The 12,840-nt window shown below is 39.8% G+C and overlaps 1 protein-coding gene across 2 annotated transcripts in view; it reads left to right on the plus strand.

The window, feature by feature from the left end:
• Positions 1-3,921: 3,921 nt before the first annotated feature.
• The window catches only part of RFC1 (replication factor C subunit 1), a 34,257-nt gene continuing 25,338 nt past the window's right edge, over positions 3,922-12,840 (plus strand). Inside the window, exons 1-4 of one of the 2 annotated variants that reach the window (XM_039551293.1) lie at positions 3,922-4,015; positions 9,133-9,261; positions 10,220-10,295; positions 12,386-12,505. In XM_039551293.1, coding sequence (XP_039407227.1) covers positions 4,013-4,015; positions 9,133-9,261; positions 10,220-10,295; positions 12,386-12,505 — 328 coding nt within the window. In that variant the 5' untranslated portion in view covers positions 3,922-4,012. The remainder of the gene's footprint in view (positions 4,016-9,132; positions 9,262-10,219; positions 10,296-12,385; positions 12,506-12,840) is intronic. The other variant, XM_039551294.1, reaches the window with a different exon arrangement.

Here is a 12,840-nt window from a genome sequence, read left to right on the forward strand (position 1 = left end):
CAAGAGGAGCAGACAGGGACTATACCAAGTTGGTTTACTGTACATACTGACATGTTCCTTTTTCGTTCTATGGAACAGCATTTAAAATGCTGTTTGATGGCTATTGCATCAACATCATCCCTCTATTTTGACACATAAAAGCACTGATTGTATGTATCCTACTTTATGAAAGAACACCCAAACACAAGTCGTTGTCAATGCCACTTCTAAAGCAGCTAGTTACCATATTACCAGATGCTCGAGCTCCAAACATCCACAACAGCTTTGTAACACTATGACAATCTGTGGGCAAGAGAAAGACAACAGGCTTCTCCCCACTAAATACAGCAGTGGTAGTACCACTGGCATGAGGATGCAGACAATGTATTGCACCTGCCTGAGATGTGTAAGGTGCAGCAGAGACTGGTGCTCCCAGATGCTTGGTCTGTACAAGGCTATGAACTATATTTCTTTCCTTGTGATTGACATGACTGGGAGCAAGGTCTGAAAGTGTTTCAATGTTTCAAGACTGTGAATCCAGTTTCTTACTGCTTGGTCAAATGTAACTATTTGGGCTGTAATTTAACTTCATGAAGTTAAGACGAAGCAGTTTAACTGATGTGAATCATATAGTGACTTGAATCTGGAAGGAGGATTTCATGACCTGAGCAAAGACTTGGGGAAAGGAAGTACTGTGACTGTTGTTAATTTGGAAAGCAACCAGCGCAGAAGAGTGAGATGGGATATGGGGCTGTTGGGAAGTGAGGATGTGAAAGGAGGGGAAGAGAATTAATGGTTCCACTGGCTCAAGTGGCAGTGTCAGCACAGGCTCCAACCCTGGTACTGTATGAGGACATCATACAGTATGATGCTGCACAGTGGGATTTCCTGCCTCTGTCCATGCACTTAATCAATCTGGTCTCAGAATGAATCAAGACTGGGAGAAGCTGAAATCTCCAGGGCACTTGCTGATACAGACTCAGTAGTTAGGAAGCCTAATGATTATTCAGTTTCATTCTTAACTATCAGTTTTCCTTTTCTTCTTTGCCTTTGCCAAGGCATGTGATTAAAATGAAGAAAACAACTTTTCACTTGACTCTTGAATATGTACTCTCCTTGTTTTGGGGTTTGGCTTGAAAATCTGGGGTTTGATCTACAGAAATGCTGAACACATTAGCTAAAAGTTTTGAATGTTAGACTGAGTATCTGAGTTGACACATTCATTCTGCCTAGATATGTAAATGAGGAAAAAGACCTAAAGACAAAGTTCACTCAGAAAAAGTGTAATGTTTACATTAAGCTGCTCAGATCTACTAGTGTTAGGTGCTCAGAGAAGCACAACTTACATAATTGCCCACAACAGTGTCATGCAAATCCCTTATCTTTACCTTATACAGCAAAAACAGTTTGAGATGGGATCAAGTCTCTTCTAAAGGCACAGAATTGTGATGGATACTAGAGAAAGCCTAATGTAAATAGAAACTACACCACAGATTTATGAAGAATTTTTGGAATTTTTCATCTGTAACAAAATGCTAATTCCTGCTTTTACAATGCCAGGAAAAATTTATTTTCTTTACTAGAGAGTCTAGTAAGAAAAATATTCCTTATGGGATTCTTCCAAAATAGAGATTACTATCTAGTAAATAGTATTTTAATGCCATTACTACAAAAAATCAGAATTTAACCTGAAATTTCACTTAAAAAGTTGGTTTCAATTCCAAAAGAGTATCAACATAGCAATATACAAAAAAGTGAAAATAAAATAAACAAGATATTAACAAAAAGAAAACAGATTATTTTTTATTTCTCAATATAAGAAAATGTAATTTTCTTATTAACAACCTCATCTCTTAATAAGCAAGACAAAGCCTTCACTAATAATAAAACCAGTAGGGCTGGGCTAATTACACAGGGGAAAAAAACTCTCAAGTTCAAGAGTTAATATCTCACGTTTTAAAATGGATTTTAGAAAACAAACCCAACATAAAAAGGCAAATAGTCTGTGAGTTTCAGAAAGGTAGAAAACAATACTAATTAAAAAACCATGTATTTGTCATAGTGGTGAAATCAAGTGTACTTTATCTACTTCTAAAAAAGCTGTCATTTTAGTTGGGTAATAGGCCTTTAAAACACAACCCATGATCAATTATAGACTCAAAATGGATTTTGCCTTGATTTTATCTTGCAAAGCACATCACAATACGATGAGTATTCAGTTTTGTTTCCTGTGATGGAGCAAGATTCTTCCCACTTCCACTGGTTTCGTAGACATGTACATAGGAACAGAGGTATTCTATGTCTCCACACCATACCCAGGAGTGAATTATAGACATTCCAGGTATTCAGCCTGATGTCTCCATAAAGGGTTAAACTCTTGCCTTCCAAGAAACATGAAGATGTCACAAGCCCACAAGCAGATACTGCTCTGCTAGATGTTACTCTAGGTAACTTTATCAACTACAAATAGAGATAACCACCTGCAGTAACTCTTTTAGCATTATTTGAACAGTTTGGCTCTTACAAATGTCAGCCATTTTAACTGATCTTTAGTTCAGGTATCAGGAATATGCACAGCTTTAAAAGTTACATAACGAGAATTAAATATGTAAATACAAACTTATCACAGGAGATGTTTTTCTAAAGCACTATCAGTTTTGTTTGCATAGCCATTATGTTGAGTGCATATGGAATAACTTGCAAAACAGGCCAAAAAGCACAGCCTGTGCTGTGGGTCTGTGTTTACTTGCTCACTGTGTTCCTTATGCAGAAATCCAAATTCACAAGCTATGCTCATGCTGAAAATACACGACTCCACCTAACCATGTGTGTTCATAAAAGAACGGTAGCAGTTTCTGTGCAAACAGATCTTAACAATTACTTAAAGTCCAATTTCAAGAAATAAACAAGAAAGGTAATAGGTATCATTAACAGTTATCTGGAATTTGACCATGCCACCAAGAAGACAGTGAATACAGAGGGAACAATAGTGATAGCATTAGGAATTGCAGTATGAGACGAGTACAAATTAAGCTTGTACTCTTTGGTTGGTTTTTGATGAGTGGTCTCCTAAATCACTGGCAGTATTTGTAACATCACAAATGCAGTTTGCCTTCCCTATTCTTCTCCAAGTCCAACAGTAATTAGCAATTCGGTAGGTTGGCAGAATCTAAACATTAGCCAATATTTGAGAGTGGAGTCGTTTCTATTTGGCTTGACCAAGTTTATTCCCTTCCGGTGTTTAGCAAGTAGAGGGAAAAAAATGGAAGAAAATATAGATTTCATTAAAATTAATTAGAAAATTAAGCAACCTGTAGGAGCAGACACAGCGTTAATTTCCCGGTTTCTCTTGGACTCCTAAGACTCCGAGCTCTCCCCAGCCTTAGCGCATGGGAGAAAATACTTTCAGAGGAAGCAGAGCCCGACGCTCCCTGCACAGCCAGAATGGAAGGGACATCACATGTTTATGACCAGGAAATGCCTTTCAGTGCTGCGCTGACCCGGGCCTGGCTGCCCACCTATTTTGGGTGCTGAGTTTGCCTCAGTGGCCTAAAAAGTGACGAAAATCACGGAGGCCTGGCACTGCTCGCTTGTCTGTTTTCACCCAGCAGTTCAGCCTGCCGGCTCGCCTGCTCTGCTGGAGGCGCCCGAGCACACGCAGCTCCATTTTGAGCTGCTGCTGCTGCTCGAGGCGGCGGGAGCGGTTAAACCTCCGCCGCGGGGAAGGGCCGCTGCCGCCCGCACACGAACGCGGACGGGGGCGAGGGGGCCGGGGCCGGGGGCGAGGGGGCCGGGGCCGGGGCCGGGGGCCGGGGCCGGGGCCGGGGCCGGGAGTGTGCTGGAAGCAACCGGGGTCCCCTGGGATCCACCGCTATGGCCCCGGCCCCGGCCCGGGGCACGCCCCGGCCACCGCCCAGCCCCGCCCGTCGCGGCCGTGACGGCAGCGCCGCGCGCCGGGCCGCGGGAGTTGGCGCGAAGGCGGGAGCATGGAGGCGGGGAGCGTCCTGCTAGGCACAGGGACCGCGCCGCCGCCATGGTGAGGGGCTCCCCGCCGGGCTGGGGCTGTGCGGGGCGGGGACGGCGCGCAGGGTCCCGCGGGGCCGGGGGGCGGCTGCGGGGCCGTCGAGGCCCGGCGCGGCTGAGCGAGCCCCGCGGGCGGCCCCGGGCGCGGAGCCCCGCGCGGTGCCCGAGCGGCTGCGGCGGGAGAGGCCGCCCCGCCGCGCTCCCGCCCGCAGGGGCCGAGGCCTCCCGCGCGTGCCAGGAGCGTGAACCCGTGGCCGAGGAAATGCCCTTGCGCAGAGGGAGATGCGGCTGAGCCTCTCCAGCTTCCCTTCCCCCCCGAAAGCGGGTGGGGAGTAGGGCGCGGACCGTGGGCTCGTCCGGGGAAGGAATGCGGATAGGCAGACCTTCTGTAAACGCGGTGTGCCGGAGTGTTAACTCTTCCTTTAATTCCAGCGGGAATTAATTCCACACGAGGCGTTTCTGATGCCGAGCTGGAGGGTGCACAGTATTTGCAGGAAAACAGTTCGAGTGGGGAAAAAAAGAGCTTGAAACTCTGGAAGTAGACACTTGTTTATAGATAACGATGCAACCCTCAGTAGGATGTAAAGAGATTTTAAATGTAAATATATACGTGTTCCTGTGCTTTCCAAAGTGCTGCTCACCTTACCTTTACAGCCACCCTAAGATGGTATCCCCTTTTCATTTCTGGCTCAGATAAGTTTGCTTGTATTCAGATGGAGTTTCTGTCCCCACTTTTTACTGGCTTAACTACAGACGTCATTTTGCAAGTTAAGTGCAACTCTTTGGACTCTCCAAAGAGTTTAAGCTTGTTTATAGCTTATACCTGGTGCTCCGCAATGATGGGTGATACAACCTGAGTCTTCTGCTGTACTGGCAGAGGTTTGCCAGCACTAAGACTCCTGGCACTATTAAACTGTGATATTTTCATGGTTCGTTTTGGGCTGGCTGATTACTTCAAGTTTATGTACAAGGACACATCTCTTCTGTGTCCCTGCTATCACCTTTTTAGAAAACTGATCTTATTGGAAGGCTTGCTTCCTCCTTTCCCACCTTCCTAGGACAAAGGGATTCTCCTTCTTGTGTAGTCTTCTGAATGTCACCATCTCGCAGTGTCTGGCCCTGTCCTAGAAGGGAGGGAGACAACCATCATTTTGGGGAATGTAAAAGTTGCCTAAGCCCATTCCCTTTTCAGTGCTTAAGTGGCTGCTCAACCATCACTACTGCAGCTGTGGAAATAGAGGCAAAAGTACAGTGATGTTAGTAATGGTGCAGCCTGTTCTGCTTGTGCAGCAACAGCATGAGCATATTGCGAGTCCATGTCATACCCTTGCAAACTTTTTTCGTGTAGTGTGAAGTGTAAGTAGCCCCTGTTAGCTTGGTTCTGCAGCATACTCTCAGCTATGCTGAACTGATGTGTGCACAGTTACACAACAAGCTGACTTAGAAGGGATTTATTTTTCACCCAGATTAGTGGCCTGACCCGGTTCCCAAGCAGTGAGCTACACTGGTACACCTGAGGGAATGAATGCCCAGGAGTAGAGAGTTCTTGAGTTTTGTCTTGCTGAGAGGGACACTCAAGGCTGGAGCTGGAGCATCAGCTGTTAAACACTGAGAACTGTGATACTGCTACAAAAGCACTGCTGCAGTTACCACTATCAGTAACTGTTCATTAAGTATAGTTATCCAAGCAGGTATTACTTCAGGTTTCACTGAAGTGATACTATAAATCTGATTTTAGTTAGTGCAATTGCTCTGGAAGTGCCAAGTGTCAGAGCTGATACCCAGGCAAAACTTGCACTGGAATAGGCAGATTGGAAAGAAATAATGTTGTTTTGATGTGAGGCCCTCATTGAGACGCTCACAGTACCTGAAGTAAGGTGCATTACTTTCTGCTGCAGTCATTGAGCTAGGTTGGTGAAGTTCAGTTTTCTGTCTCGTATTTTGAGGTGCAGACTGGATTATATGATGTTACTTTGGAAAATATTCTGCCATAGTGAACACTAGTCTTGTAAAAACACTCTTTGAGTTAGCAGTCTTCGTACTACCTAACAAATAGGTTTCAGTTTCTGTTTCTCTACCTAATAAAACAGACAGATGCAAATCTTCCAAGAGAAAACTTGCAGCCTGGCATGATTAATTACTGTGGTCTTCTGTTACTGTGTAAGATGGAGGATTTGAAGCAGTAGTCAGAACAGGCAAGGACTAGATGGCACAGCCGTGCAACTCTTAAGATAACTGAGCAGGAACCAGCTTTTAAGGCCTTTCACATGCTATGCATCAGTCACCCCACTTGAGTGAGCGTGATCAGACATTCTTAGTTACAACTCCTACCTAGGTGGAACTGCTCAAAGTTATTCCTTGCTGGTGCTGCTGTGGAAGCAGCCCTGGGGAGCCACAGCAAAATAGCCTTGCCTATTTTAATTTTAGCCTTATGGGCAAGGGAACTGCCATGCTGGTCAGTATCTGCAGGATACACAAGGCACATTGCTGTGGTTTTTGGGGTGATGTCCTGGAAGGAATCTTGATAGTTCCAGCCTTTCCTCACTGGAACGAGCATAGATAAAAGCTAAACATACAGATTTTCCTGGTGTGTATATATATATATATATATATATATATATATATGAGACCTGGTGGTCTCATATATGTATGGATGGCATAATATACCAATAGGAAGGTCAGTCAGAATATGTTAAATAGATAAGCCCAGGATAGAGGAAAGTGGTTCTGTCTGGGATCTAAGCTTGTATGATAGATACTTATGTGGCTTGATTTCTGCAATTAGTTATGCAATGAATTAATAATTTATTTGGCATATCTTTATAAATGGCCTGAAAAATCTGTGTCATGATTCTTGCATAAAAGCTTCATTGAAAGGTACCTTTATTGTTGCCCTGAGGCATACTTTTCTCCCAAGCAATTCTGTATTCACTGTGTTATGTCAGCAAGGTTACCTTGTCCTCTGAAGAGCAGGATAGCTGAAGTTGGTGAATTTATAGTGGAAGATTAAAGAAGGTTGTGCATAGATGTCAATCTTCCTTTGTAGCTTAGGGCTGTGTATTTTAAGTTGGCATTTCATAAACCTTGTATAAATCTTAAAAAATTCTAATATTATTGCCTATGCTTAAAACACCAGAAGGTTCTGCAAAGCTTTTGCCACAATTATGTGCATTTTAAAACTGATTCCAGAACCGTAATCCAAAACTAAAGGTTTAGTTAGAGGAAAAATAGTGAAATTAATAAATCTTCTTAAAAGCCTGTGGAGAAGCCTACTGAAAAGCTTTAGAAATAAGTTAAAGCAGACATGTGGTTTTAAAGTGGGCTAACCAATGTAACACATGTTCCCTGCTACCACTTTTAAGGTGTATAAGCTTGAAGACTGTAATTTTGGGATGTATTCATGTTCCCTCACATAACAATTGCCAGGTAGCACAGAGGTTGGCAGAGGATGGTAGATTTGCGGAGCACCTCACTTACTAGCTAGCAGTTTTTGGTGAAAACAGTAGAATGAATGGAGCCTTACTGTTGATCTAAAATTAAATCCTCAAATATTTTAAGCTTTAAAGTAACAACTATTAAAAAATGTAAACTTTAAAGTCACTTTATTTTGCAGTGTTGTATTAAGTATTTAAATTATTTTGCTACATAAAAGATCTAATGAGACTTGTTCTTCTTTTGCCAAGTTACCTTAAGCCTAAAAAGAAGTCAGTAATAATGAGTATAATTGAGTGATCAGATCCACAAATCTACTTGGAAACTTTTTGAATAGATGCTCTCTTCAAATCTGTTAGCTATAGGTATCAGCAGTCAAAATTTCAGAGCTTCTATAGTACTGCATTTATATTGTAGGAATATATGTAAAATAGTGGAGTGTTGAAAATCTCTGCTTCAAGGCATGAATTCCATGGATGGAAAAATGTGAAGTCACACTGAGGAAGAATGATTTTCAATCTACCATTTGCTGAATCTGTATTAGTACCTGCAGTTAAAACACAAAGAGCCTAAATTTTTACAGGAAACAACATTTCCAATTCTATAAAATTGTTTTGAGTGTACTAAATTAATTTATACATGTCCCATTTTTTGTTTATGCTTTCAAATCAGATGTTCCATTGATTTTAAGCCCTAAATCCAAACTGACAGTGATGGTTAGAAAAAGAGCCTCAAAGACCCCTTATTATCAATCAGACTTGATGCCAATTTCCTAAGAATGTACTACTTTACTTGTGGTTCCCTGTAATAATAAAGAAGTGCCAGCTGAAGTCCATGCTAGGGAATAGTTTTCAGCTGGGTACAGTGGAGTCCTGAGCCCTATCCTTTACCTGCTATATATGATTCAGGCCAGGTACTTTCTTTCTCTGAAATGGCTGCTAACCCTGGCAGTAGTGATAACAACCAGGAACTTGTTTTCTCAATTTCTTTTAATAAAACTGGATTGCTAGATTTTAAAAACAGAAGTCAGATGCGATTTTGTGTATACAATAGTGATTTTCTAAAATTTAAGCTTCAGCTGCTGATTTTACATGCTTAGAAAGCTTGTTATGGCTGTATTGTGGTCAGGTACTAAAATAAGGTAACAAAATTGATCTTGGTGTTACTTTATTTAAATTTTGTAAGTTTCTTGCTGGCTAGTTTTTTAATGAGGTGTAAGTTACTGTCTTAAAAATTTATGAGAAGGTGGAAAATGCAGTATGTGTTACTACTTCACTCTTTCAAGCTCCTGGTCCTTTTCTGTCTTTCTACATTGGGCACTACTTCATAAGTGTGTTGATCATATAAACTATAGAAATATTTCAGTCCAGGTTTGTGACAATCAGAAAAAAAGAATTCTAATGATACATCTGTCTTAAGTCATTGTATTTCATTGCTGGTGGAAGTTTGTCTTGCATTTTGTATTGGTGAAGATGCCCAACTAAGGAAGAAATAAATTTTTTTCATGATTCGAAGACTAGAGTCAGGTGGTGAGGGTGTCTGAGCAGCTACTTTTAACTATCTGGGCTTTGTTTTCTGAACTGTAAACAAAATTTCAAAATCAATAAATGTAATGGAGCTGCTGAAAAGGTCACGTAAGTGTAGTGTGAAGAGCTGTCTGTATTTAAAAATTTATAAATCTGCTTTCCCTTTTACTAGGATATCCGGAAATTCTTTGGTGTTGTACCACCTGGAAAGCGACAAGAATGTGAGTCTGTGAAAAAGAGTGAAAGAATTAAAAATGGTGAAGGACCCTCAAGTGGGAAGAAAAGGGAAAAGGAGGCTAAGGTTAGTTTTGCTTTTTATATTTATGAAGTGCTTGGTTTCTCTGATGCAAGATTGATTGTGTATCTAGCGTTTTTTAAAGTCATGGTTCTTCTCACATACTAAAATAACAGACTGTATGTCAGTTGTTTTTACAGGTATGGGAGGAAACTACCACTTAAAATTAACTCATAGCAGTAAAACTTTGTAGGTGGTGAAGAAAATTGCTAGTTAAAAAATTTGGTTTGTAGGATAAAGGTAGGTATAGAAGTTCTTAGGGTTAAGAGCTAGTGTAAGAACAGTCTGATATATTTGAAGTTATTCTGGCTATAGCCGCAGTTCTCTAAGTAGGTTTGGTTATGTAATTTTTAGTTTAATAAACCCAAGGTTTATGCACAGTAGATGCAGACATAGCAAAGACCTCATGCTTACAAATGAGGTAAAAGTCTGTGGTGTAGTGCCTGCTGACCAGTTTTTTTACCCAGGTGTTTTAACACCTGTAAAGGAAATGTTAACACTGTGTTTGTTGGCATCACTTCTCTAAACCTGCTGCAAAGACCAAATTCTTTAAAATGACTGGTTAAAACTAGATTGGGTTCTGGTTTCAGACTACTTTCCATGTTAATCACCTGAGCTGTATAAAAAAGAAAGCAATGGCTAAAGCTAGTTTTAAAATCACTTAAAGAATGGAGGGATTTCTAATAGGATGGAATGTTTAATGTGAAACGTAACAGTTTGGAAGAAAGAGCTGGCTTAAAAAAGTATTCTGACTGTATAATTTCAGTGTGAAAATTCTTCCTTATTTTCTCTCTGCTGCATCTTTCCCCCTCCCACACAGGGGTTAGGACTGTTTGTAAACGTAATATTGGAAAAGAAATAATTTCTGTTAGAATTTGTTTGAAACTCATAAATTTGGATGTATGACTGTCTGAAAGCTGAGAGGATCTGTGTAATGGTTGAACTAATGGACTGTTACACTTAGGTGAATAATTCACCCAGTGAAGACGATTCCAAACAAAAGCGGACAAAAAAGAAGAGAAGAATAATCTATGATTCAGGTAGTGTTCAAAGTTGTTTCTGAATATTCCTTTGTATTTTTTGCATCAGCATGCAAGGTTGATTAGGTAAATTGTATATCTGAAAGTTTTTTGAGGTTTTTTTTTAGTCAATGCAAGTAAAACTTTTTTCATGGCAAATATTGATGGATACAGGTGTTTGATAATAATAAGAGTGCCAGGTATGTAATATACAATGCAAGGTAACTTTTAACAAAACAGCTGTTAAAAAAAACCCAAAACACAACCCACACGCAAATAAAAAACCCACAAAAAAGAAATTCAGATGATTAATTTTATCAAAACTTGGGAACTTTTTTTATTGCTATGAGATTGTATATACATTGTGGAATGCTTTAGGTTTTTGGTTTTATTAAGGAAAAATAACATCCTACAGTGGGTACAGGAGGCTGATTATATACTATAACTTTACATTTCTTTGCACTGCATGAACATAATATAGGAGATTGTTTTAAAAGCAAACTTGGGTTTAATTTATTTGTCTTTTCCTATTAAAAAAAGTCTAGTAAATGTTTGTTCCATAGTTAGAAATTTACAGTATGAAGCACAGAGAATATAATTTGAAGATACCACATTCTGAAAATATTCTTTGGAGTATTACAATAAGGGAAACCCATTTTATAGCACTTACATCTTAAAACATAACCCAAACAACAAAAATCCCCAAACAAGAAAACCCAAGCCCTTGCATGTCAAGATGTTAGATTAAACTAGAAATGTCAAGCTTTAAAATTAAATTTTCTGATCTGCTATGTAATTTAAATCCTCTTTGATGGTATTCTGTATCTTGTTGTGAAGCTGTAGAAAAGATTGCAGGCGTTCCTACAATTTTTGACTCCTACCAAAGACTTCAGCTTGAAATTTTAGAAGCGGTCTCTTTAATAGAAGACTGCTTTTCTGGTTGAAGAAAAATGATCATAGAAACATGTCCTAATAATGCAATTGTATATAGAAAAGTGTTTTCAAATCTTTAGATAAAATGTTTTATAGACAGTTCCTGTTCAGCTATAAGGAATAGTAGGAATACAAAATTAATATATTGCTCAGCTGATACCTTTAAAGTACTGATATTGTTTGGAGATTCTAACCCTTTAGTAGTAGGAGAGAAAAAGAGAAATAGTACTCTAAGCTCTTCAAGATGGAAAACTCTGTGGGTGGTTTTGTTTTCATTTTTGTTTGGTTGGCTGGGGTTTTTTTGTTGATGGGGTTGGGGGATTTTTTGTTTGGTTTTTGTTTGTTTGTTTTTGTTTGTTTTTGTTTGTTTTTTGCTTGTTGTGTTTTGTGCAGGGTGACAGTATTCAAGTCAACTGACTGTATCCAGTCTTTTTTTTAGATATAATTACAGTATATTTGTGTTTATCATGGGAAGAGGTAGGCTCTATACATTAGCCCTCTCTGACACTTGTTAGTTGTCTCTACTTCTTCAGTTCATCCTGCTGATTCATTTGGATGCTGGGATACATAATCCACAGTAGAGTAAATTTGTCATCTCGACAGCTTTTGGGATGTGGAGAATGGTTGGTGATGAGTGGCAAGTCACCAGTGTTCTCCTGAAAAAGCAGAGTACCACCTCAGTGATTTTTTTTTTTTTTTTGTCTGTTGTTAGTTTGTGGAATTGGTTTCATGGAACACAGCAGCATAATATTATATTTTTTGTGGGTTTGGCATTGGGTTTTTTTCTGGGTGTTTTTTTAAAAATGTTTGCTTGTTTGGTTTTGTTGGGTGTGTTTCGCTTTTTCTGAAGTAAGCTGCTGTGGTATCTTTGATGGTCGCATTCTTTTTCAGAAAGGTTGTTATACAGGTATAGCAGTTACTGAAATAAATAACAAAGTATTGTTATGTAAACAAAAAACACTGTCAATGCTGGGTTCTGACCAGATTTTCATTTAGTCATTTATGTGATGCATGAAAAGCGGAGCTATGCTCTGACCTTCCTACCATGGTAGGAATATGGAGTCTTTTTCTCACTCAGCTGAATATATGTGAACACATGTTAACTGTTAGGCTTTAAGTAACAGATCACATATGTGTATGTGGAGGAAATCTACATTTATGTTGTGGTCAAAATACAGATTCAGAAGAGGAGGTGTCGTCAGTGAAAAAATCCAAGAAGTCACCTGAGAAAAAAGCAGCTACTTCAAAACTTGGTAAAGTTCTAAAGCAGGATCCTGTTGTTTATATTTCAGAGACAGGTAATGGAAGAAATATATCATTATATGTTCACCTATAGTGGGGGGGAATTATGTTACAGTGGGATGGACTGTTTGACTGATATACTCAGATGTGACCATAAAACCTAATATTGAGGAAGACAAATTATGTTCTCCTTGAACAAGCTAACCAAAAACACTTCAGAAGTTCAGCCTCAAGTACTGTAAAGTCACGGGAGCAGGCTGAAAACTGAGCTGATGTTGAGTAGTGGCTTAGGTTGATTTAAATAGGCATATAATTTAATGAGGTAATGCTTCCTTGCTTAAAGAGAATTCTATAGATTATGGAGAAGAAGTTAAGTACCTTTAATATAGTT

Source organism: Corvus cornix, chromosome 4 (genome assembly GCF_000738735.6).
Source record: "Corvus cornix cornix isolate S_Up_H32 chromosome 4, ASM73873v5, whole genome shotgun sequence".
In the NCBI taxonomy this organism is placed as follows: Eukaryota; Metazoa; Chordata; class Aves; order Passeriformes; family Corvidae; genus Corvus; species Corvus cornix.